General features: G+C 45.7%; 2 protein-coding genes across 6 annotated transcripts in view; both read right to left on the bottom strand.

Moving 5' to 3' along the window:
* The window catches only part of OVCH1 (ovochymase 1), a 39,776-nt gene extending 34,168 nt beyond the window's left edge, over window positions 1–5,608 (bottom strand). For 4 of the 5 annotated variants that reach the window (XM_040561913.1, XM_040561893.1, XM_040561921.1 and 1 more), the window contains exons 1-4: window positions 5,492–5,608; window positions 3,797–3,913; window positions 2,775–2,879; window positions 1,944–2,041 (exon numbers count right to left, since the gene is read on the bottom strand). In XM_040561913.1, the coding sequence (XP_040417847.1) occupies window positions 1,944–2,041; window positions 2,775–2,834 (158 nt within the window). In that variant the 5' untranslated portion in view covers window positions 2,835–2,879; window positions 3,797–3,913; window positions 5,492–5,608. The remainder of the gene's footprint in view (window positions 1–1,943; window positions 2,042–2,774; window positions 2,880–3,796; window positions 3,914–5,491) is intronic. The other variant, XM_040561903.1, reaches the window with a different exon arrangement.
* A 1,727-nt stretch (window positions 5,609–7,335) lies between these two features.
* Window positions 7,336–26,971, bottom strand: part of TMTC1 (transmembrane O-mannosyltransferase targeting cadherins 1) — a 151,825-nt gene continuing 132,189 nt past the window's right edge. The window contains exons 13-20 of the mRNA XM_040545250.1: window positions 24,835–24,943; window positions 19,247–19,349; window positions 16,001–16,136; window positions 15,414–15,558; window positions 14,882–15,019; window positions 14,347–14,469; window positions 13,140–13,217; window positions 7,336–12,379 (exon numbers count right to left, since the gene is read on the bottom strand). Coding sequence (XP_040401184.1) covers window positions 12,239–12,379; window positions 13,140–13,217; window positions 14,347–14,469; window positions 14,882–15,019; window positions 15,414–15,558; window positions 16,001–16,136; window positions 19,247–19,349; window positions 24,835–24,943 — 973 coding nt within the window. The 3' untranslated portion in view covers window positions 7,336–12,238. The remainder of the gene's footprint in view (window positions 12,380–13,139; window positions 13,218–14,346; window positions 14,470–14,881; window positions 15,020–15,413; window positions 15,559–16,000; window positions 16,137–19,246; window positions 19,350–24,834; window positions 24,944–26,971) is intronic.

Here is a 26,971-nt window from a genome sequence, read left to right as displayed (position 1 = left end):
GGACACATGAACTGGGCTCACAGATATAGCAGCGGGCACCACCAGGAATACCCAAAACAGCCACACAACTCATCTTTGTTTCAGCTGCCAGTGTCTCATTACAAACTCACAGTGCAGGATACAACACAGCAGCAAGCTCATCTTGAGATCTTCACAATTAGGGCTGATTAAAAGGTCTGCCTGCACTACTGAAACAGGACAAAACTCAGACCTGGACTGACTGCCTCTTTTCTCCAGCCTACATTCACCTGGGAGTCCAAAAAACCTCAGTGCGCAGACAAGAGCTTTGAAGCCTATTTATTACTGATTTATAGTAGTTTTGTGGGTTTTTTGAACCACCTGCCCTCAATCTCCTCTACAATCTCCATGGCATTATAGCCCTTCATGAAAGTCTGACTGCTGTGAATTACACCGTGCTATTTCAGCCACGCAGCCCTCAGAGGTGGCAAATCCAGGCAGCCTGGCAGGTACACACATTAAAGCTGCCTGCCTTCAAGTGTGGCACCAAGCCTTCAGAATCAAAGCATTGGGGGAATTAGGGGGTGGAGGTGTTCAGTGCAAGCCTGCGCTTCAGTGTTTTCCAGTAAATTAAGATACATATAGATATATTTTCACCTAGGGAAACCCTTCTTCTCATTTTCTAATCACTTTCAGACATAAGTAAGCTGAGCTGTGTCAGTGGGTTCATTAATCTCCAAAGACTGTTTACTGAAACTGGAAAATTGCTGCATTTCCCAGCAATTTCTGGCACCCAGAACTGCCTGGCAGTGCAAATCCCACAGTAGATGGGAACACAGGAACAGCATTAGCAGCGTAATTGTTGAGAGTAGAAGAACCAGCTAGTTTCTTACTGCATATAGGAACAAGCAGGTGTCTTGCCCATTAAAATTTTTATACCACAGCAACTTTGTCATCATTCAACATCAGTCCTCAGAAGTGATGCTAAAGTTCAGTAAGAAACAGATGTGAAACTGACTGGCCTGCCACTGCAGTATAATGGATTAAAAAAGGGCTGGCAAAGGTGTCACATATCATTGTCCCTGCCCATTAAGAGGTCTTTAGCATGACCTGTGAAGTTGGTCTTGCATTAGAAGTACAGAAGCCAGTGACTGCTATGAGAAATAGGACAGATGCCAGGGCTGCTTTTACCAGGAAGCTTCACTGCTGCTCCTTCTGTCTCAGAAATGCTCCTCTGGATGCTGGCATCCAGAGAAAATGCTTCTCTTAGGCCAGCAGTCTTTTAGAGACAAAGCTCTTAAAATCAGCAATACAAGCATTTAAGAAGAATCATGGTGACACAGATCTCCCACACCCTGATATGTGCCCCAGGGCTGCCCACACCTCACAGAGCTCCCAAGTACAGAAATGGCCCGGGGAGCAGGGACAGGACCCAGGGGACAGCTGTCTGTCCTCTGCAGAAGGACAGGAAAACAGTATTTTCCAGAGCACTGACATCTGTGAAGGGAGGGCACCACAGTAGCAGAGGGTATTACTCTGCAGCAGGCCCAGTAAGGTCACTCTGGCACCGTGCTGCAGTGACGCACACGGGACTCACATCACTAAAACCTTTCGGCTACTCTTTGTAGTTTCCCCACACAAATATATAGTTATTTGCGCTGAACAGGACACCTGAATTTGAGTTGCAGACTCCCTGTGCTGGGGAGCCCTCTCCTCAGGCTCTGGGGACAAGCATGCAGAGACCGAACGAGAGCAAGCAGGGTGCTTGCTCTCACAAATCGCTCACAGGCCCATGGCCCCATAGTGACACGTCCCATGGAGCTGGCCATAGCAAAACACTGGCCCCTCTCGGCCCCACAGGTGTCTCTTCTGCCCTCCCTGACCAGCAGGCTCCACTCCTGGGCCCAGGAACCCCCCTCACTGTCACAACAGGAGCCCAAGTTGTGAGGTATTTCAGGAGTGAGAGTCAGGAGAGGGAGACTTACTGCTCCAGGTTGACCATGCAGTGAGCAGCAGTAATAACCACGTCTTCTCGGACCAGACTGCCGCCACAGATATGGAAACGGCCCAGTTTGAGGGACACCTTCAAAGAAAGGGTCAGATATGTTTTAGATGAGGTGACTCCTGTTTCTTACCAAAATGAGGTCAGAGATCAGCCCAGCCCAGAGAAGTCATTTCCAAGCTGTGGCTGACATGAGGCCTTCAGCCCCAGCAGTATTTGAGAGGAACGAAACCCTGGAGCACCCCAAAACAGAGCAGATGAGGCAGAGGTTCCACTCCTCTTTATTACTGCTGCAAGAGCATTCCCAGAGCTTGACACTACCCAGGGATCCAGAGGCATCCACCTGATCCCAGCACACCGCTCTCTCCCTATGCCACGCTTCTCCTCCTAGAAGACCTTACTACCCTTCACACTACTACCCATATACAACTCCAAGCTTCTGCATGTGTAGGGACTGGTTTTGGGGAAGAGGGAGGTGATAAATACCAACTTTCCTCTGTAGCAGAGCACCAGAGAAGTGTCTGTTCATCCTGCCTGCTTCTGCAAACTCTGTACCATAAAACCCATCAGACCCACAAAAGCTCTACAGCTGCATCAGCTCATACCAGCCAGAGATCTTTTCTTAACCATTAGATTAGCTTATTCTTCCCCACTTCTAGAGGTGAACAGCCTAAAAAAGCAGGCAAGAGGGATTTTTTTAGTGCATTTTCCACTCCTGAGCAAGCAGTGTTCAATGACTTGAGGAGGAAAGAAAGCTTACTCCAGCTTCTCCTCCCCCTTCCCCATGACTGAGGGAATGCACTGCCACTCAGACCTGCCAGGGCTGTCCCCCGGGCACCGTCTCTCTTCCTCCAACAATTCGAGAGAAGAACATCCTCCGGGCTCTCCAGATCAATGGGACGAACTCCACATTTCAGACCTGCAGTGAGGACAGAAACAAGAGTGCTTTGCAGTGAGGCAGCCCCCACATGCTCAATTGCATCACCTCAAACCCTTCTGGCAGGTGGGGAATTAACAGGGCACAAATCCCAGGTGTCACAGTTTTTCTGACTCCAGTCTGAGCTTCAAGCTGAAGGCAATTATATGGAGGTAAATGAAAACACACAAACTGCATTTCTTGATGAGAAGCTGATGTGTGCAAAACTGAGGTATCCTGTGAGCTGCTTTCTCAATGTGTGCACAGTCATAGAAAAGCAAATTTAGATCTCATCCAGTAGCCTAGTTATGCTTAACAAAATGCAACTGGGACTTAAAAAAATAAGTAACAAGTGCAACAGATTATAATGATGTTGCCTGACTTTATTCAAAGCTGACTATTTCAAAGCTTCCACATCTAAGCAGTGCCCTGCAGCGCTTAACCAGAGCAACTAAAGTCATCATGAAAGATCTCATCTCTGAATCGAGCTGGCCCAGCGCTCAGTCTTGGCTTCTGTCTGAAACAGATTGCAAGGAGACAAAGCTTTCTCACAATGCTTTTGGCACCAATCGCGCCTTAGAAATGTGGACAAGGAGCCCAGGGAAAGTTTGACTTAGAGCTGAGGCCAGCCAGGGTTGGCTGGGTCTGATTAAGTTTTAGATGCTTCATTGAACTGTGCAGTTGGAGATAGATGTGTGGCAATCCCTTAGGGTTCCTGGGAAGAAGCATGAAGGGAAAAAACAGCACTCCTCACCCAGTTGGGTGTAACATGCACACTGCCCAGCCCACCGGCTGGGTGGAGGAGGATGGGGAGCACTCCTTCCATGCAGAACACGGTCATCACAGCACAGGTCTCACCCAAGGGGCCACCATGAGCACTTGGGGCACAAAGAGAAGGAACTGACTCTAGATGTTTGTACCGGAGGTCTGCTGCTGCAGGCTGGGTGTTTTTGGAAGAGGGATAGCTTCAGGCTTCTGGCTCCTTTGCTGAGGAGGGGATGGCAGCTCTTCCTCCACACCCTTCACCTGGCCTCTGTCTGCACCCGGCAAAATCACGCTGTTGACCACTCCTGTCCCATGTGTTTCTTGTGGTAACAAGCCAATAGGAGGGGTCCCCTGCCCCTCCCAAGCCAGGATACAAGTTCTTTTCTCAGCCATTCAAACATAAACAACATACTGCTCATGATTTGGGAGGTATTGCACCATGCCTGCCCTGGCAAGAGCCTGGAGCTCACTGGAGTCACCAGCAGGGTGGGCCTGGATCCAAAGTGTTACTACCTACCACAATGCCACCCCTCCAGCCCTCCCTTTCACTTTGGCCATGTGTCCTCTGTGTAGTCTTGAAGGCTACTTGCTTAACCTTCCCACCAGGATGGCAGGCACTAGAGAGCCTACCAAGCTCTCACACCACCCTACCTGAGCGTCAGTGAACCAAGGAGCCCGCGTCTTTTTCCTCTACCCACAGAGCCACCTCAGCAGCAGCCGTGGGCACTCACACCACAAGGCTGTGGTGATCCTCATGCAACTCCTGCTGTACCACAGCTCTGGAGGGGCTTAGAGCTCTTTGCTGCTGCATCCAGCCCAGCTTCTCTCCCCCTGCCTTTTTATACAACATTTTATCGTATTCCCATGTCACTTCTCAGCCTCCACAGTTGGCCTGGGAGCATTTATTACCACAGAAAGCTCAGTCACAAAATCAGATACAATTTTCTAAGCCATTGACCTGGACCAAGCTCTCCCTAGCCCCTGCTGCTGACTGGCTTTCCCAACAAGAGACTGTGGTGATTATTGTTATAGCAGCAAGACTACTGCTGAAGTAGAAAATAATAGACTTTATCAGGGAGGTAAATGATGGAGAAAACACTCTTCCCTTGGATCAGGGCGGGGGGGGGGGGGGAATAAACAACATTAGCAACAGAAGGATCAGCATCATACTGGACCAGGATGGGAGGAATAGCAGTTAGTTCATTTTCCTATTTCCTGCTCCAGCTGGGCAGATCTTTTTAGCACTAGCTTCATTACTAGGAGAAAATTACTTGAAGATCACCATTTTTTCTCCCCAGCATGACCCCCCTTCACAGCCTGCCCTGTGCTTATTTTCCCCTCTTACCTAAAAGCATTCCTGAAATAATTTTTTGTAAGTGGGAGCAGACAAAGAAATATAAATATGCTAGCCACTCCATGAGGACAGCTAAGAAGGGCTTGAGAACATGCTGCTGTTTAGTGCTCTCCTAGACGCTTCTCTGACCAGACTGCCCCAGGGCCACCAGTTAGCAAGCTCAGCAGGACCAAGCTATTGCTCGTCCTTTCCCAGCCAAAAGGGCCACACCACAGCTGAGCAGCCTGCATGGGGAAAGGTTCCCTTGCTGTAGCAACCAAAGGGGGAGCACGGCAAGCACCACCTAGATGTAGAGGGTAAGAAAAGCTTCCGGCCCCAGCAGTCCAAAGCCACCGACCAGAGGTGAGCACACCAAGCTCCGAGAGGGTTTATGAAAATTGACTGGGTACATTCACTTATTTGGTACAGAAGCACATCACACAGGCTCACTGCTATAGCCCCACACTGTGGCAGACTCCCTGCAGTCCCTGTCCCCCAGCCCACGCACAGGACTCACCACACTGAGCAAGAAATGCCACCAGCAGCAAAAGGAGCCCTGTTCCTACCATGGCCCAGGGGAAGTGCCTGATGCCAGAGCCTTGAGTCCAGGCTGTGCTCTACCAGACAATCAGGTCTCCCCCTCCCCCAAATTAACAAGCCCCTTTAATAGCTGAGGGGGCCAATCAGTTTTGGCAGGTGAGGCTGCAAACCAGGCGGGTTTGCAGGCTCTCCAGCTATGTCTCACTGGAGGTCACCAGCTCCCTGGACTCTCCTGTTTGTGGTGGACCACCAGGGACAGTGTCAGGGTCCAACATCTCCCTCACCATCATCACCAGCCCTGGAGTTGCCTCAGCCCTTGTAGTTTGAAGCAAATCTCACTTGGTTTTGCAGGGGACAGTTGGTGCAGGCAAGGGTGATGCAGCCAGGATCCTCACCCCATGGGCTCCCTGCCTCCTCACCCAGGCCGGATGGGAGGAGTGCACCTGCAGGGCCGAGCAGAGCAGTGCAGGTGTCAGGAGACGCGGGTCTGATGGCTGTGTTTGTAAGGCATGGTGGTGTGTTTACCTCTCCTAACCCAGAGGGCTTCAGGTGAGCTGTCTGAAACATCCAGCAGCTTCTTGTCTTTGGGGCTTACAGAGAGGCTTCAGGTAGCTGCCATAAGCATGAAACCTGATCTTTTTTATGGGGAGGACCACTATCCACATGTTGCAAGAGCAAACAAGGCACAGAGCTGCCTTTTATTCTTAGGCCAGGAACTGCAGAGCCCCAGGGTGCTGTGGTGCCTCCAGGCACGCAGGGCCCCATGGTCACCCACAGCAGTACGAGTGGCTCCAACCCACTGCAGGAGCTGCTGAGCTGTCTGGGGGCTGCACGGCCCTGCCTGCCCCCTGCTGCCTGGGCCACTGTCCCCACAGGGCACTGCCAGCCCTGCAGGCCAGCAGGCAGCAGGAGCCTCCTCTCCTCAGGCAGTAAAAGCGATGGCCAACTATTTCTGCAAGCAGCAGAGGGAGATGTTACCACCATGCTGTATTCCTTGTTCTGGAGAGAGACAATCTACATGCTGCTCCACAGGGAAGGATCAGGGCTATGAGCTGGTGGTACATCTCATTTCTGCAGCATAACAAGCATCCACCTGAACAAAGGAGAACCTGGGCAGGGGGGCACTGGGTAGCAAGCTCTGTTATAAAATCCTGCACTGCCTGGATCTGGGAGAACTCCAGGGTGTACAGGCTGTCTTCAAAGTGAGTGTGCAATTCCCCTTCATGCTATAGAGGGCTTTGCACACACCAGGATGTCAGGAAACACTATGGCTTGTGGTCAGGGCTTTCAATTTTCTTCCTGGTCCATTTCCAACAGATGTGTTCATCAACATCATGTATCCCCTGAGAGAACCCAAGCCCCGGGGAAGCATGCAGGAGCACCTAGGGACAGCTGCCAGGAAGAAAGGAATTAGAACAAAATGAGTTTCTTTTTCCTTTCTGTTCTTTTTTTCTCTTTACAGTCTACAGGCTTAACTTTGTTTGATACATTTCCGACAGATGTATAAAGCCCAACACGAGGAGCTTATATGAGCATAACAAGTCCAAGTCATCAAGACAATGTGCAAGCATCAGCCCCCATCTTTTCCCATGTTCAGGCTCCAAAAAATGCTTGTTCTAATATTTTTATATGGCCAGACTCAAATACACACGCTGTATAGGTGCTCCTATGTGAGCAATCAGTTGGACTCTTTGAGGACTAAAATGTAAGGCAACAGGAGTAAGAAACTTAGGCCTTTCCACCTCCAGAAGAACTTCTCATGGCTGGTCCTAAGGAACAGACTGACCTCACAGCCAACAGAATAAAACCAGACACGCCACATACTTTTCTTACTTTTTATATAAAATAGACATTTACATACATTTTCTTTTGCAAAGACTTCAAGCATAACTCCTTTATGTGAAATCTAGCCATAAATCCCACAGTGAAAAAAGCAAAGACTTTGCAAATTCTTGTACCACTGACATACATCCAGCTGCTGCTAAGTGTGAATTTATTTTTAAAAGATTTGTAATCCATGGGCTGTTTTCTTAATTTTTAAAAAGATATGCACAACTGATTAAAAAAATTAGATACAGAAATAAGAACCATATGAACAACAGCCAATGCAAACAACTCCCACATGATAGGAACACGCGGTGTGACATCCAGTTCAGGCAGAGATTTCTACAGTAATACAGTTGTGGAAGCCGTAACTTTTACAGAGGATACCACCGGGGGTATTTTCCAGAAGAAAAATTTCAGCAACTCAGTACGAACATGGCAATGAGCTTTTGCACAAAGTTATTGAGATTATCTGAAGCAACTTTGCCACACTGAAACACTAGTGAATGCCAAGCACATTTTCCTTTTTTTTCCTTTTTTCTTTTTTTTTTTATTTTTACTTTTTTTTTATATGTATATATATAGTTTTGCTGCTGCTGCTGGGTTTAAATGTACGTGAAAACAAAGTGGTGCATTTTGAAATTGCTGCATGAGTCTGAAAGTTGGTGAAAAAAACTCGTAAGAGCTAATTTTTTCTAAAGATTGTACATAATTTCAATATATGAAAAATTGAAATTGAGCACTTGGTCAATTTAATGCACATACAGTTTTAGGAGACTTAAGCACATACCAATTGTTTTGCTGGTCTGCAGGACAAATGGGGCAAAAAATCACATACTTATATTCTAAATGGCCTAATCATTAAAATTGGAATGACAATTACCTTCCTTAACCAAATATTATACACCATCTTTGCCCTGGTCTCCATAACTTTTGAGAGCTTGAGATGTGTTTTTAAATAGTTTAAAGGGTGTCCAGTCACCCCTGCAAGTTAGGCTCTTTATTTTGCATTTTTTGACTTAGACTTCTTACACCCACGTGCATGCACACACACCTCATCCTCATTGAGGTCTCTGGAATTAAGGTCATTTCCACTGCATTCACTTACTGTTTGGCCAAGACAAGTTGCCTGTACATTTTTAGGAAAATCTAGTCCAAGCAGTCTATGACAGATAGAAAATACACCCAACCCCACCCCGCATCATTTATCCTGAGGGATGGAAAAGGAATGGAAGAAAAGAATGCTGGACCTTAAATAAGCAATAAAAATAAAACAAAATCCATCAGCTGAAAATGTTATTCATGGGGAAAGGAAAAAGCAACACAATTACTATGTTTTTCATTTAGGATTAAAATGCACAGTGAGTACACAGGAGCCCTGTCTAACCAATTTTGAGTTAATTCTCCACTTTAATATTGGTGAGCATTGAAGTTTAGCCAATGCAACTTACAAAGAATGAACTCTCCTCCACTATGGAGAGCTTCAGCCATTTATTAATTTGTAATCTTTGCTAACCGTGCAGTGCAGTTGGCAGAAAACAATGTATTTATAATTGATTATTTTATGAGCCACGCAATGCTAGAGGAAGAGGATATTTCCTATGATTAATTTGGATAATATCCAGTTTATCACAAGGTAAGTTGCTCTATTTATCTTTCACAATAGTATTCCCTTCTGGTGGAGGTAACCCGTTTCATATTATATTCCATTGCTCTGCTTTACCTACAATAAATCTTTCACAAGATTAATGTCCTGAACAAACACAGCATTTTAGCACAGAAACCAATGAGACAGGGATTCAGATCAAAACTTCACAACGGTTTAACTGCTTTGGTAGCTCATGGCCTGAATCATTCTCCAAATACTCTGCCAACTCACAGACCATCATCCTGCATAGATGGGGTATAAAGTGCTGGTTCAGGAACACAGAGTTCATTAATGAGCACTCCTCTCTCCATAACTACCATAGACCCAGCTCAAAAATGTGGAGAGTGAGCCTTTCATCATATAAACATAACCCAGTTCAGCTGGGATTATCCTACATGGATACATTATCAGCCTATTTCAGGAGAGCGGATGAATATATGACATGCCTTCCAATCAAACTGCGTCCCTCACTGGAAGGATGGTATCATCTTTCTACATTATTCTGCAAGTAAGACAGCGTTACAAAAATGGTAATCCTTTCCCAGGATCTGGGAGCGGGCACCCAAAGTTTGATCATACACATGTGCCAGGTTTCTGAGGCCAAGATGGCTTTGATTGTTTTCTAGGACAAGAACGAGACAATTATTTGTACCAGGTCTCTCAGGAAAGACAAACGAAGCTTTAAGCCAAAGTTAAAAACACAAAACCAAGTCACCCCCCCTCACAAAGCATTGCTATAAAAAATACAACTTCTTTTATATTTGAAAAAATATGTGTCATTGGCCACAATTTAAAGCCACACTGCTGTGTGGCTTGTAGAATATATAGTATTTATTTAATATATCTTTATGAGACGAACTTTATAGCTGATACACTTTTTAAATGAGACATATCTGCCCTAACCACACAGTATCCCACAGGGCTCTGCTGGTGGGACCCCATCTCCTCCTGGCCAGTCTGGCAGTGTTTGGGCTGTGAAAAGCTGCTCCATGCAAGGCGCCCCGTGGAGCGCGTGCACTGGGAACCTGCAGAAATGTTGGGTCAGTAATCCTACAGCTTTAAAAGTTGTGCAACAGGACAAGAGCTGCTGATCCAGCCTCAAGTCCTCAAACCCACCCTCAGCCACCAAAAGGAAAGCAGGCAGCTGAAGAGAGAAGGGAAAATCCACCAGGAAAAGAATTGTCTTGGTCCCAGCTGCTCCCTTGGAATTAATGAAGCTGGTTTGAAGGGAAAAAGCCCAGAAATCTGTCAGCACCTTCCCCCATGAAAGGTCTCTCCTTCCCACGACCCTGAGAAGCCAGCCCCTGCCCAGCTGCCCGCACTGGCCGATCTCCTGGGCCTTGGCCTTATGTGGCTGGAGGGACTGGTACCCCACAAGTCCAGCCTCACCATGGCTCCAGCTGGCGCCCAGGCTCTGGCAGAGCAGATGTCTTTGCCAGCCTGGACTCCCTCTCAGCACCAAACGCAGCTGCCGTATGTCAAAAATTTGATCAACAGCAGCAGCAAGACACTGAGATTTTTAAATGAAGCCAGCGGAGCCCCCAGCGCAGTGTCCCATCACACAGTGAATTAATTCGGAGCTTGCCAAGGTGCCACGGCCAGCACCAACTACACCTGGGTGCCCCATGGGTCACTGCCACGTGGGCTTTTCCTGGCAGACGTGCCTCAAGGCATCGCGTTCTTAATCTGAACTCTCTGATTAGTAATGCCAAACCCTAGGCTGCTCTTCTGCAGGGACTGGGCACAGCCAAGCTCCATACACTAAGTGTTTCAGCAATTGCCTGCTGTAAGGGGAACCAACCGATAACCTACCCTGATGTCCAGACGCAAAGGCAGAGGCACCAAGCACGACCTCACCAACCATTCACACTTTCTGTAAACGGGTACAAACCCTGGTAGAAACACCAGAAGTGCTGTTACTATGATGAGTTTGGTCCAATGTGCTCCACAGCCATTTGCTTTAGAAATAGCATCGGGGGAATTATGCAAGCACACCTTCGTGCTGCTGCATTTTGCTAACTTCAGAAAATGCAAGTCCCAATGGCCAGCCATGTGGCCAGCTGTGAATGACACTGCCCAATTCGTATAAACCAGAGACAATATATTAATTACTTGACTATAAGTTAAATAAATAAAGCTCAAAAATAAAAGCCCCAATTCTGAAGAGAACTTGTTTTCCCACTTCAGTTTTTAAAAAATATAGATTTATGACTGATCAGCTATAGCTCATTTTCTGTATCTTCTGTGGGAGGGGGTGAGAACACTTTGACAAAGTGTTTTGTCAGTGTTATCACCATAATGAGTGGGCTTGGTCCCTGCACACCCATAAAAATCCTCCTTAGTACCTTCCCAGCCTACCAAATCATCCCTAATCTCTCTGTAGCTTTACTTTACCTCCTACACCAATCAGATTAGTTGTTTTTTGTCTTGTTTTGTTTTTACTGGAGACTGGACAGGAAGACAAGTAATCCTAGAGTTTCCCACTGCCTTTAGATACTTCCATTTTTCTCAGAGTAATAATTATTTGGCCTGCAGGGAGAGAGAAAAGGGTAAAGCCACATGATTTTTGACAATATTCATATCATGAACCGGAATTATTACAAAATGACTATCTTACGAGTAAAACATTCAGCTGAGGTTTTCGCTCAAAGGATCTTTTGTCCTACTTGTACAATTATCCTACTAGGGTGATATTCAGATACTATTTTCCCTTTCTTTAGAATCATTTTCAAATCACATTTAGAGCTATATGAATGGCCACCTTTTCCTCACCATCAACCCCTTAAAAACTTTTTATGTGACCATTAGGACAATCTTTCCTGGCTCAGATGGATCTGGCAACACTTGCAACGAAGCCTATCAGTGGTACTTTCTGTGGACAAGGTGAGACTGTTTGAGTAACAGGAGACGCTACTTCACCCCACTGCAATGAATGAGTGCTTTGTCTCCATGGCTTCCCCAGTGATAACCATGATATTGGAGTTTTATGTCCCACCCACACTCCTGGTGTGATTAAAATGGGTTCAGCCTAAACATAAATCTTGAATAAAGGAAGGTTTTCATTTGTTCTCCAGCATGTCCCGCAGGAACTGAGTGCCTCCTGTAACTTTGGTCAAACAAGCATGCATTCAAAATTTGCCTTCCATAATTCTGAGTCCTGTCAAAGTTCCTTCAGCATCACTTCAAGCAATAGGCTTCCACCGCATTCTTCGCCAAGGAGCACGAGATTCTTTCCACTGGTGCGACTAAATGCTATGTCTGATCTTTCTCCTGGACTTCCTGAAACCGTTTTTCTAAGCGATCCAATTTGGCCAGATTCTCCTTCAGCAACTTGCTGTTTGGAACCAGCTGCAAAGCTGTCTCATAGTAGGCACGCGCAGTGATGTAGTTTCCCTACAAAGAAAATGAGTGATAGATCTCATTTACATTCCCTGACATCAAAAGTTCATTGCTTGGCAGTGGTGAAGACCATACTATGAAGAGAAAAATGTTTATAAAACTTGACATTATTAAATAATGGGAATACTTCTTCATTATGAAATGGGTCACCAAGTACTGTTAGTGTAAATTCGAACCAACACATATGGCACAAAGTAGGTTTACATTTCTATATTATATTGTATCAGAAGAGTTAATTTTACTCAGAGACAGGATACCCTGAGGAAGTCACACAATGTGACTCCTTAGGACCCAAATCATAATGATATCCTAAAGTATTCAAAAAGATAAGAAGCCACAGGGCTACCTGTCTATTTCCATAATTTTATGACAGCATTCTGCATTAGACATCTTTATTAAATTTATTAGGTAGAAAGGAATATTAAAGGTTGACTCACAGTGACATTTTTCTAAGGCAGGTCAACAATTCATGTAGGAAAACTTTAGAGATGGGCAGGTTGTTCCTTGTAGCCTGCCCTCTTAAAAATATGGGATTTACATTACGTATTTCCGAGCAACCTGACTGGGAAAATTTATCTGGCGTGGCATAGACTTTCCTCCTTTTTGGATAAAATATCCAAAACTCTTGGGAACTCATACTGGTCATAAACCTGACCAGAGCTGCAGCTCTTGGCAGTCTGAAGCAAGTTTAGCTCTCTGTCCTGAGTAGTAGTCTTGGTAGCTGACAGATTAAGGAAAAACAATATTGTCGTACCTTGATGTGCTCAATGCCTCCCATATTCATCCAGGCCTGTGCTTGGTCTGGGTTGAGCTCTACGGCCCGTTTATAGCTCTACATAAATACAAAACATTTTTAGGTTAAGAGTCTTGGTCTTCAAACAAAACCAGTTTCTAAAACCAGAAGCTAAGTTTCCTCTCCCTCTAAATACCTTTAAAATATAATTTCAAATTCTTCTCATACACAGTGCACATGCTAAATTGCAGTGTCTTTGCAGTAGAGGTGACAGAACATACTGTTTCACTGTGGAGCTCATCTCGCGGGTTCTCTGTGTCCATACAGCTGCATGAGGAGCCACACCAATCACTGTGACCCTATCCTTGCTGCCCTGCACCTCTGGGGTCTGCTGCACATCCAGGTCATTTCCCTGGGCAGGTGTCTGCCACCCACAAGCCATGTCAGGGCTGTGGTGCTCCTTATCTGCAAGGCTTTAATTCGGAGCTGGCTGCAGACTACGATACAGCTGCCAGCACACAAGTTCCACCAGGACCTGAGGGCAGCACTATTCCTCCCCATTGCTTCTGCCACTGTACATGGGAGAAGAAGCAACAAGTACCTTGTGGACTCTGACAAACAGCACCATTTTTATGGTGTCACACAGGAAAGGATTCAAACCACGATTAGACATCTCTAGGGATATTGAGAATAGTCAGATCTGTCCCAATAACATAATTTTCTGTGCTATTATTCAGCACTAACATAATTTCTGAGCTATCAAGCCTCTTGCTCCACAGGATAAGCCAATCTGCAAGCTATTAGTTAATAAGGTGAGATATGGTGGGCTCTCACAGGTTTCTGTGCTTTTAGCTGAGCCATCTTGGAGCTGGCCGTTGCTAGTGAGAGGGGCTGAGGCAGGATGGACCAAGGGTCTGGTCAGTGCAACAAGACCTAGGCTCTTCCATAGTCCAACCATGACCCCATACTTAACCTCTCAGAACAGGGAGCTGTATTTCCACACTTGAATGAAAAAGGAGTATTTGTGAATGGTAGAAAGAAGTCCTCTATTGAGGAAAAAAACTGAAACTAACTCTGGCAAAGTTGGTTGCTCCATAGCTTTAGCTGTACCACTGATGAGCATCCAAAGCCAACAGGCAGGGTGTGTGCACCATGGACTATTAGATGCAATGAGTTAATTCTATCTTTTAACCTATAAAACTATCCATAGGGCTTAGAGCAGTCATACCTCAAAAGCCTCGTCAAGGCGATTCTGTTCTCTTAGCTGGTTTCCTTTTGTGAAGAAGAGCTCTGATAAGATTTTTGGATCCTTTGGTTTTAGCTGAAGAGCTTTATCTATAGCTTCAAGTGCCTGTGAAAAAGCAAGAGGTCATTGTATCACTGTATTCTGCTCCTTTCACCTTCTCAGGTTTCCCCACCACTAAGGCCTCCCAGTACAGAAACCCAAAGAGCAATATGTCATCATCCTCCTTCCCTTATTTGCCCCACGCTGTTATCACATGTGGAAATGGGTGTTTCAGATGCCTGTGGCTGACGGGCAGTGGGTCTGACAGCAGCATGAGCAGTAAGTGCTCACAACCTCTGAAAACTACAGTGCTTGGCTTTAGTACCATTACTTAGATAAACAGAAGGTTTTAGTGGGAAAAAAAAATCTCCTGGGTGTGTGCTAAGACACATGACACCTCTGGAGAGATGGAATGTAAAATTCTACCTGAGCTCTGTATGTGAGCCCTCTGGACAAGGACACCCTGTGACCACAGTACCTTAGCATAGTGTTCCTGCTTGCTGAAGATGGCTGACAGAAGGCGGTAGCACTCCAGACATTCCACATTTTCATTGAGTATATGGTTTGTCATCTTTTCAGCTTCCTTCGTCCGCCCCATCATTGCTAAAACCTGGGCCTATGGGGTCATATTATAAAAGGTTATGATTTTAAAAAGTTCAGCCCTCTAATATACAGTACTGGTGACAGGCTCATGCTCTCTGACAAGGCAGGGACTGCTGATAAGAGCCAGCCGCTCAGCAGCACCTCAAGATGGAAGGACCATAGGAACAGCACAGCACTGATACTTCCTAGCAATAAGAGGCAGGTAAATTGTCTCCATACACAGTCCTGCTCAGCTAGAAAGGCAGTGGCTGAGACACAGGGTGTGAGGTTGGGAGGGGGTGAGGAGAAACGAGAAGGGTGTAGGGTGGGAGGGACAGTCACTGGGTGGCTGGGGTGGAGGGAGAGCCAAGCTCTGAGCCTTGGGTAACGTCCAAGCCCTGGCTTGGACGTGCTCATCCGGCACTCACCAGAGCCAGTCGGATCTCTTTGTTTGAAGGCTGCAGCGATGCTGCTTCTCTGTAAACCTGCAAAGCTTCTTCGTATCGCCCCGTGTTATAATACAGAGCCCCCAGTGGGGACAGGATTTCAGCTTTCCGGGATACCTTCAGTGCCCTGAAATTTGGGAAGAAGAGAGATTCCCAGGTGATGTGGGAATCAGAGCATATGAGCAAGGTGTGGCTTGCACTGGGATGGAGTGTTACCGGTACAGCACTCACAGAGCAGATTTGAGCACAGTGGGAATAGCACTACAAAGCTGCTCAAGCCACTGATGTTTCTGTTAGAACATTCCCCATCCAAAAGTAGCAGCGTGCCCTGCCTAGGGACTTGGGAGTGGTCCAGGGAAGTCAACACTGCCTGAGTCAGTGCTTTCGTTCCACGCATTCCCCAAAAAATAGCCAAATAAGCAGAAGTAAATCTGATTTCAAATGGATGGAGAAGGTGGGTGGGAAAACCCAAGCATGCACTGGTAGATTTGGGTATCATGGGCTCTTTAGCACAGGCAAGTCGTGTGCAGGGACAAGGGAAACCTCTGCCTCCCACCTCAAATTCTTACCTCTTGTACCACGCTTCAGCCTCTTTGTTCTGACCCAGAGAGCGGTGAAGCCTGCCCAGGTTTACCATGGCGACGTGGTGAGCTGGGCTCAGACGGATGGCCTGCCTGTAGTGGGACACAGCTCTCTCTGGAGCCCCTAGAGAACAAAAAGGCTGTTAAACTGGTGCCTCAGAAAAATCCTGTGGCAAATTCAGCATGAAGCAATGCTCTGGGTTTTCTTTCAGCTATTACTGCATGCATGGGAACCATTTTGAGAAAGAAATTTGGGGAGAAGAGATGTTTCCAGGTGACGTATGAATCAAAGCAGACGAGCAAGGTGTGGCTTGCACTGGGACAGAGCAGAGAAGCTCTGCACTCTGCGTGGCACACTCACGCCACCACAGTTTTATGGTCCTGGGGAAGGATGAGCGTGCCCACAGCAGCAATCCCTCTGGCCACCTGAGAGGGAGAGGACCACCCCAAACTGCATGTCAGCACGCAGCAGGGGTCGGGATGGCTGATGGGCAGAGGCAGGGGAGTGTGAGCACAGATCGGGGTGCCAGAAAGGAGGCTGGGCTGTGCAGGAATTATAGCTGTTACTGGTACAGCACTCACAGAGCAGCTTTGAGCACAGTGGGAATAGCACTAAAAACCTGCTCAAGCCACTGAAGAACCTCTGATGTTGTTGTCAGAGCTTGGCCTTTCTAGAGATTAAGTGTAAGGAAAACTGCTGACAGGCTCCAATATTTGGAGAGAATCCTGAGAAATAGACTTTGCCGGGGTAGGTTTTTGTAAGTTGAGTACATTCAGCAGAAAAAGGCTCCTGACTGAACACACCCCTCTATCATGCTGCAGGGGGGATGTAACCCCTGTGCAGGCTGGGGTCATGTCCCACCTCCCAGGAGAGCATCCTTCTACCCTGGCCCACTGGCCGTGGGTGAGCAGTCAACGGAGACATGGAGAACAAGCCACCCAGTATTCCCCACGACCCCACAAGAGCTGCGAATAGCTTCAGCCATTTCAAAACAGAGAATATTCCCTATACCTCTGCTGCTGGCCCTGCTCAGTCTTCATGCACTGCTCAGTAGGAATGGGAGTAGCCACCAGTAACAGTTAATTCCCACCTTGGCGCAGTAAGTCCAAGACCACAGTGCCTGGATGCCCATTCTAGAGCACGTAGACACCGTCTCTGTGTTTCAGAGGAGCCATTGGGTGGCACTGCTTCACTGTGAGAAACCCTCTACCTGGGTAAGGTCCTGCGGTCCATGACATCACCAAACACCACAATACGAGACTGTGCAAATGCCTTGGAAAGCCTATCATAATTCACCAGTGCCCGTATTTTTAGGAAATGCCAATGTTCAATTTGAATGGAAGAAAGGTGCCAGACCATTCATCCATCAACTTAAGTTCTAGTTCTAGTAGTATATTTTTATTTACCTAAATAATGTCTTTCCTCAAGAGGGATCTTGCAGTGCTTTCCTCAGGCAGAGCCTGCTTACTACTAAATAAATTAATGGGGCACGGTTAAAAATCTCAACATTTCTGTAATGCAAATATTATAATTTCAGCTACAGTGCTGGTTTAATTAGTTTGTACACTCTGTCTCTTGTTACTGCTGAGCAGATGGAAGTTTGGGAAAATCACATGTACAGAACATGCCAAAACAAGCAACTGGGCAAGCACCTAAGTCCTTAAGGTCAGCCAGTGCCACCCCTGTTCAACACGCAGGGGTAATACACGTCACTAAGGGAGACACATTGAGTGTCTATATTCACTGCCGAGTTATCTAGAGATCCAGCTCTCCAGAGCTGACACTTACTGGAGGCTCTTGCACAAAATCCTGAGAGTTATTTGGAGTGGTGCTTCACGGTGATCCCCCTGTGCCCACTGGGGAAGAATGCAGTCTGTGAGCGACTCACTGCAAGCCAGTTCCTTCGTGGTTTGTCATGTCTCTAAGAAGGTTATTTATACATCAGGGCCTTTAGTTTTGAAAATCAGTGTGGTGGGTTTTTTTGTTTGGTTGGTTTTTGTTTTTCTATTGTTTGTGTGTAGGGGAGTACAGTAATAAAACAGGAAAAGTTAGTTTGGACTTTGGCAGGACACACAAGTGCAAAAAAGAAAGCACAATGCACTGCATTTGAAACAAAATTTTTGGTAGAAATAGGGTAGTTTATCTGGGTCAGGAAGCAGAGAGAAGTACAATGTCAGAGTGAAATTACTGAGGAGTTTTTATTATTTGCACATCTGAATTTTACCAGGGCACAAATTCAGAATCTCAATTTCTGTCATTGATGCCACAACTTTTTTGATTACAAATATTCATTTTGGCTTTCTGGTTATTTCACATTGGTGGTCCAGAGGAGTGACATCTGAGCGTCGGCTCAGAGTGAGGACAGCCAGCTGCACACCAGCAGACACCACTTTTTGCCATCATCCTTGCTTCCCAAGCACCACTGGAGCCGGGCACAGTGTGAAAGGGGCAGAAAGGGCAGCAACTACACACTTTAAGCCTACAATACTTCATCGAGTCACAGCTCTGTTCTGGAGAGACTTCAGAGGGCAGCTTGGTTTCCACTAGCTGTTTGTCAGTTCAGACTTGGACTTGCTTATAAAGCTGTCAATAAAAGGTGGCAACTGCAGAGGCATTTTTTTCTGTTATATGGATGCCAGGAAGTGCCTGAGTCCACGGAAGTTGGATGGGAACCAGGAGCCCAGAAAAGAAAGGCTTTGTATGTCATTATGGAGCTCCTGAGAAATCAATTCACCCCATAGTATCTTAGGTTTTGTTTTCACAGATGATTGTGATTTAAAAGCCATGTTTATTTTTATAGTAGTGGCACTCAACCTTTAGTCAAAGAGCTGCTTTGTCACCAAAGAGCTGCAAATGCTCCAAAGACCATAATGATCCATTTGTGAGCCTGGGGTTGTACTTGATGCTGCTGTGCCTTCCTGAAGAAACAGTAGGATTGTCAGGGTGCTGCCCAGCTCAAATTGAAAAGAGGACAACTGCCTGTGTGAATATGGTGAGAAACGCTGTAGGAAACATCCAGGCTGAATGCCACTGCTGCACACTAACCGCAGCGACTACAAATTTCAGCACACTCTGCCATCTCAGCAGAGCAGGGATATTTATTTCCAAGCTACAGTGGAGGCACATCTACCGCTCTGGAAGCTTTTGACACTCTTTTAGAAGTGTACTGCTGAATAAAACAAGCCAAAGCAAATAAGCCTGAGAGAGAAAATCCCCTGTTCCATGTCACTTACCGGTATCAACCAAGAAAACTCCGTAGTTGTTATGCAGATCAGAGCTCTCTGGACAGTTCTCTATGCCAGCCTTGTAGACCTCCTCTGCTTCCTTCAGCCGTTCCTTAAAACAGAAGGAGATATCTTAGCTGTGGCAGAAATGGTATCAGCACCATTTGTTGGGTACCTGCATTTTGTGGTAAGGCTCACTTTGGCACTGCTGGTGCCCTTCCTCCCTCCCCACATGGGGAGCTCAGGCCCCAGTTTGCCCCACCAAGCTGCTTACCAGGGGAACCTGGCTGTGGCCACTGGATTCTTGGAAGCCAAAATTTTACCCAGTAGCATGGATGCAATATATTTGCTGTCTGGCAGTCCGCAGCAATGCAGACAGCTTTCCCCCCATACGCTCACAATTGGAACTACCTGTGAAATACAAATATCAGCTGGAAAAGGTTGGGCGGTTTGTGTGCAATGTCAGTGAGCTTCAGCTAGCACACACCCAGCTGGGAAATGCACAACGACAGGGGTCATGTTGGTTCTGTTAAGAATCTGTCATTTGGGAGCTGACATATTTTAATTTATTTGTTTAATGAACATCTTGCTGGCTAACTTTCCCCCTCAGGAGCTCCGCTCTTCGTTCCCTAAGCAGCATGGAAAACACAAGGAATGAAAGCTTGGTGTATGTGACAGCTGAGGGATGAGGAGCTTGCACAGGGCAATGAGGGAAGCAGAAGGAGGATTGAGGGTGATGAAAGAGTGGCGAAAACCTGACAGTTTCAGATGAAAAACAGGTGTTGTCAATGTGTGAGATGTAGCTCACTGGGACTGATAGGACATGCCACTGCTCTGATTCTCAGATGCACTGAGCCCTTACATTTTGCACAGATTTCAGTGAGGTTTGTAGGTGCTGAGCATTTTTTAAAAGTGCAGATTTTTTCTTTGGGAATGTCCTGCCTATGGAAGTGTCCCACTGGCTGTGATCTGTCTAGCCTAAGCTATGGGCAGCCAGGTCCTGAAACAAAAATAAGGCGTATTGTTTGGATCAAATAGCAACTTAATAAGGTTTCCATTTCCCTCCAGCCAGACAGTACGTGCCAGCTATCCACATGCTCACTAGCACCAGTTATTGAGATTTTCCTCCCCTCTAAACTCAGAGCTTTGCTGTTGGGGTGTACAGACAGAAGGAAGGTTGATCACAATGGAGACCAGCATGGTGCAGCAGGGTGCCAGTTAAGCTTCCAGAAGCAATGGCTTTTTTTTTTTTTTTCAGTTCTTCCACTTGTGTGGAGCAGAGCAGTCCTATGGTGACAAACCCCGCAACCTCCTACCAAAGTTCCCAGGCCAGATCAGTCATTTGGGTGCCTGCTGAGGAAAGCCTGGCACCACCGAGGCAGAACTCATCATGCTTATCCACACTGAAACGAGGGGGGAGGGGGGCATTCACTCCCTGCCCCACCAACGCTCCCTGTGACCAGCTCTGCCTGGCCACAAGAAGGTGCCCAGCAGCTTGGCCTCAAGTGGACTGTGTGTCCTCAGCTGCACGATCACATCTGGCTGTCAAGGCAGGCCATGAGAAAACACTTTCTGGGGAGCCTGGGACACGTCTTTGTGCAAAACAGAGCTGGTTCTGCTCTTCAGCCCAGCTGTGAACTCTCCTTTCCTCCCATCATGCAAATCCCACTGCGTACTGGGCTTTCTCTGGATTTAAAGGGTGTACCTGACAGCAGCATGTGGTCTGTAGTTGTTTAAAAGCACGGACTCCTTCCTCACCTCTTATATCAGAACTGGAAAGCTGGAATTAATAGCTCTGGAAGACTATGGTTGATGAAAGCAAACGGTTTGTCATGGTTAAGTGCTTTCACATTTACATGATAAAGGTCAGCCAGCAGAAAAGATAGGGTGTGATAAAACACAGAAACACATTTTTTAAAAGTGATTAAGTTTGGACATTTTGGATATATTTATGTGAATTTGACATCATTATCCTGCAGGGTCAGGAAAAGTGGAGCTATTGTCAGAATTGACTAAAATGAAGAGCAACCTCTTAAGAAAGTACGTGCGTCAGACAGACATTAACAAGTATATTTTCAAGAATTTCTCTATTGATTTCTTTTCCACTAATTTTATTTTTCAGCAGAGGAACACGGCTTTGTATGCATATATGTCAGTTGTCTTCATTTTGTTTACCAATCATAAACCCGATCTTTAAGCAAGAAAGGGCTACGTTAAACTGGATCAGCAGCAGTGTCCCATGTCAGAATATTCCCACTCACTGATATCAAGCACTTTCAGCATTTTTGTCACGGTTGCATTGCACATGCGTTCGTAAAACACTTTTTTTGGCATCTAACACCCTGACCCTGCATGCCTCGGGCTCAGAGCAAAGTCTGGAATGACTCCTCCAACAAAGTGCTTGCATTAAGTGCAGTCAGAAATTGAGAAGGGTGGGCCCATCTTTTTGTGCCAGAGCTTTCTCCCTCACAGCCTTTCTTCTTAGGAGAAATGCTGTAAGTTCATCAAGGCTTGATTCTCGTTAACACTTAATAATGCCGCTTCCAGACCTTCATGAAATATTCATCAAGCTCACAGAATTCAGAAGACTGGCTTAAAAAATGTATGAGATTTTTATGATATTAAGAAAATTATGCATGTGAGGATCTCTCAGTTAAACTCCAGGGTTTTTAAGTCTGGTTTTGTGGTTTTTTTTCATGGCTCAGAATTTCAGTCTGGGTACGTCTGAGTAGGCTTGCTGCTGCAGCTAAGTGGGTTAAAAAGTTTCTTTTTCTTAGGGCAGGCTGATATTCTTCCCAAAGAAAAAACAAAAAGTAAAAAAACAAAAAACCCAAAACCTTGAACCCACAAACTAGGGCCTGAAAAAAGCCATCAGGTAGCATGAGACAAGTGATGCAAGAGCTGGGAAGGTGCTGCTCCACTGCCTCAGAGTAAACCCAGGGGAACCACAGTTACAACAAGGGGCACAGCACTGGCAAGCAAAAACATTAAACATTTGATTTCTGATGTTAGTACCACTGAAACGATCACAGAAAACAACAATACCTTGCGACTGAGTTACGCTATCAAGCAGACAGCAGTACAATGGGAAAGCATTTATAAAAGGCACAAACGAGCCAAACTTTTATACAGCGTGAAGGTGTTTTCTTTTTTCCAGATGGGGCTCTGACTTCAGAATCAACTCACAAGGAGATAAAAAGGCAATCACACCGAGAAGCACCCTAAGCCCCTGGTGCATGAGAGTTGCCTCTTACAGTACGTTTTATAGCTATGGCCAGAAAGACACCATAAGCTGTATTTTAGAATCATAGCCTGTAAAGTTCGGGGGATCATACTGTACAGGATTGACCAAGGCAATCCCAACACAAGGCAATCCTGATGACTTGTCCCTGGAGATGTTCAAGGCCAGGCTGGATGGGGCTTTGGGGAAGCTGGTCTGGTGGGAGGTGTCCCTGCCCACAGCAGCGGGTTGGGACTAGATGGTCCATGCAGCCCGCTGTGGTAACTTCTTGCATATTGCCCGGCATCACAGATATCCAAACAGTTGTAAGACAAACTCTGGGCCACAATCAGAAGGAAAACCAGGTCTGTAACTTTTACCCTACTTGGAAACTATTGCTTGGACAAAAAGGAAAACCCCAAACTGAAAAACAGAATCCCGTTTCTCCCTTCTGGCACATATATCATCCTCTGAGCTTGAGATGCCAAAAATTTCTGCCTGTACCCCTCCGGAAAGCACACAGCATTAGGGTGGAATTCTGCAGCCCGCAGCCTCAGGCAGCAGCAAGTATTTGTAGGACGCCTACGGAGGTCACTAGGATGGGTGTGTGAGGAGGAGGTGCACAATCAGGTAGGCATCTGCTGTGGCTGAACATGAGAACGTGTTAAAAGCCTGCAGGAAATCGTTATTTTCTGAGGAAACTGTACAAACTATCTTTTCTTCCCTACCACTTACTCAAGTCACAAGAGGATGAACAATCTATACATAAAAGCAGATGAATTATTGCTGGACTTACTAATGGCATTGGCTTTGGGCAGAAGGCCTTGAGACTCTATAGTGGTTTTATTGCTCTGTTGATCTTACAACTAAATAATAATTTCAATTAATATTAAAACCAGGTATTACTGCAGCCAAGTCATTTCTTATAACTGCAAGAGACTCTTCATTGATGCGCTTATTCAAAATACAGTTTCCATTAAACGAAGTTCTTCTCTCAATTCACATACTGTATTTCTAGGTCCCTGCAGCTGATATTGGTAATATTCAAACGTTTAAAAGTCAATTAAAAGGGAAAATAAAATAGCACATCTTTCAGTAACCCATATATACCGCAGGTGAATTTTGCAGTGTCTACACGATTGAAGCCTAAACCAGAACAAGACCTTTGCTTATAGTTTTGCTGAAATATATCTACTTGTAGAGACAAGATTTAATTAACCAGACTAATGGAAAATAGTGAAAGACGATATTCCATTGCTATGTCTGTATTTGCATTTTGGCAAGCTTTTATTTAAGAAAGTTTTAGCATCCCATGCTATGGAACAGTTAAGATCTGAAAATCTGGGGACAGAAAAAAACAGTTTTCAAAAGCTTAGTAGAAGCTTGCTGGAGTTGTGCAGGGGACCTCACCGTGCACCCACACAGAGCCAGAATGGGGCCGGTGGTTGTGGCTGCAGTCCACGGGAACAATGCACAGCATCCCTCATCTCCAGCATGCTTGCAGAAAAGCAGGGCTTTGTGGTCTTGACACGGGCACCCACGCTTCATGTGTACTTTTGAACTCAAGAATTTTGTGCCTCAATTTCCCTTTTCTTCTGCGGAGACACTATTTCACCTCACAGGGACCTTCTAGAAATAAATTACCTCACTGCAGTGAGTGGCAAGCGCCCCAAGTAATGAGCATGGTAAAAAAAAGCCCAAGAGGAAATGAGTAATCCCGCCTCCAGAGCACATTCTGGGCCCTGTGCAGTAAATAAGGCCTGGGGGCACATATCCAACAATGAGGTTAAATAAAATATCCAACAGCTGCTCATTAAGAGCAACATAAAGCAAGGGAGCCTTTCCACCCCCAGTACATGATCATCTACCGTGGTAATTAGGAACTTTATCCTGATGGGTACATGCAAGGGGCAGAATTCAGAGGCAGAAATTCAAAGCAGAAACCTTGTTTCTGGCTTTTTCTAGCTTTGGAGGGCTTTCTTATAAATCTCAAGGTTATCTATGTAGGTTTGTGTGTCTGGGGGGGAAGTACTCACCTGTTCTGCTGCCATAGCATTCAAGGTGCAATGGATAGACTTTGATATAGATGTGGGGAGCTGCAGAAAGGGTATGTACTCAACTTTAACAGTGATGTAACTCAGAGCCTCACCACATGGGTGTAATTACTCACTGAGAACGAGTTGCCTCCTTCCTATACTGAACAAGTCACCTCTAACGCAGCCCAGCACAACTCTCCAGATAGCCACAGACAGGCCTGTGCACTTCATTGCATGCATGTGAGGTGAGAGCACTTCCAGGCTGTGAAGGAGGCATTGCAATTACAACATCAGGGCATCACCCTGCAGGAGAAACAAGAGCCTTGAATGATACCCGTTACCTGTTCAGCCAACAGCGAGGCCAGGCTTGAGTAAGCATCTGCGAATTCTGGGCCATATTTGATGGAGTCCCTCAGTAACATTACAGCCTCCTCCTTCTTCCCTTGGGACCTGCAGGCCGGGGAGGGAGGGGAAAAAAGAAATAAAAGTTCTTTAGCAGCATGTTTAGGTCACACACTGATCAGCTACTTTAAAGAGATGTAAAAAACTCTATCTTGTTCTTTTCAATGAAACTAAGTAATTCACTCGCGCCTCCTCTCCCCAGTGCACGTCACCCAGCATCTCCTGATCCATACCGAACCTCTCTGCCTCTCCCTGTGAAAGAGGGTTGGCACTCTGGTCACTGAATACACGCTAAATATTGCTTGCTTGCTGGCCCATGCTTTTTCCCCATACAGGATGTTGATGCCTCTGATGCACAGGGTCACTGCACTGATTCCCCGTTTTTTATTTCAATGGCAGGCGTGCAAAGGACATGTGCACAGGCACTGCCCCTCTCCAGCTCTGGTGCTCACAAGCAGAGCACGCTGTTTTAAACTAATCTGGGCTCTTTCTCCCATCCCTGCTGTAAAAGCACCTCTCCCTTCCCAAAGGAGGAAAGACTGAAATTGGCTACATCCGTAAGGAGCTAGGGAGAAGCAAGCGGGTCACTCACCGGGGAAAGAAGACATGCAAGTATTGAAGTCACGTTGGTAGAGATGAAGGAACTCATCCTACCTCATGCCAGGGTGGGAAATGTGCTCACCAGGGCAACCCATTTCTCAGCAAATTCTGAGACTTTTTGCTCTTCGCATCACGGTTTCATTATGCTCCTCTCAGGAGTTGGGAGCACATAGGTTTTAATGAACCTGCTGTTTGGTCTGCTGTTCTGATGACTGCTCACACTGAGCATTACGCAATGAACACAGCAAAGACAAAACACCCCCAAAATACTGAATTCCTCAATCTCACACACTGAAGAGCAAAATGTATTTTGCTCTATTAGGCAATCAGCATGGGCTACAAGCTCTGTCTGTTAAGTGATAACTGTTAGATTTTGTAAACTTTTCCAGTCCTACTGCAAATCTACTCTCAGTATTTCTCTTCATTGAAAATAAATCAATAAATCAAGTTGAGAGATGGCTACACTAATGAGATAGACTTTTTTCCAGCATTGCTTTGCACTTACTGCCTTGGAAAAAGGAAAAGTTTTCCTGAACAAAAATCTGTGTTTATTTATTTGAGCTACAATTTCACCAGTATTGCTCTGTATTCCTTTCTTTGGAAAAATGAGAAGGTTTCCTGAGCAAACATCTAATGATGCTTAGTTGGACTGGAACAACATTTTCTTTGTGCTGGGTATAAAACGAGTATGAAGAGCAGGGCTTACAAAAAGAAACAAAGGCATGTGGAACACAGAAAGTATGTGAACACCTTGCTGCTTTGGCCTTAGATTTCATCTGAGTGACAGGGTCAAGTAACCAGATCTTGTTTATAAGGTGCAAATTTCAGCTGATAATATATGTGGCTTTGCAGATTTTTTCCCTTTCTAGTTATATAACTTGAAGAATATTTTGCCTGTCCATTACGCTAAGTAAAAACAGTTGTGCTAGTCTTTTTCTTCTTCCAGTGGTGCTCCATATAAATTACACGAATGGAGCAAAAACAAATAAAGAACCACTTTTCCCCTACACTAATTAAAGACTAGCTAGCTTGTCAATTTATAAAACTTTTGGATTCCTTGGCTGGAGTTTCATGACACATTTTTATAAATCAAAAACAGATGACTGCTTTATAAAGGTATTGATGTTTGGCAAAAAAATGTAGGAAATGCCAGCTACAGAAATAAAAGGATTAAGTGATCCGCTCAGCAGTAGTAAAAGTTCCCATTAACCACAAACATGCGCTAGGAACATGGGGCAGTCCTCTTAATTACTCTTTTTTTTTTTTTCTAAATGGCCTTTTTTTTCGTTTGATCCAAGAACAATGTTTGTCTCCTGAAAGTGGGGGTAGAAAGAGAAAGATTATGGCATCTTTTTATGTGTCAGACTGAATTATATTATAAAAAGCAGATCCAGTGGTTTCTCCGAGGGCTCAGTCCTGCAAGATACCGACTGCTCTGGCCAAGCACTTAAACACGTACTTAACTTTTATGTATGC

Source organism: Cygnus olor, chromosome 1 (genome assembly GCF_009769625.2).
Source record: "Cygnus olor isolate bCygOlo1 chromosome 1, bCygOlo1.pri.v2, whole genome shotgun sequence".
In the NCBI taxonomy this organism is placed as follows: Eukaryota; Metazoa; Chordata; class Aves; order Anseriformes; family Anatidae; genus Cygnus; species Cygnus olor.
The sequence above is the reverse complement of the archived record's forward strand: the minus strand, read 5'-3'. Positions and strand labels throughout refer to the sequence as shown.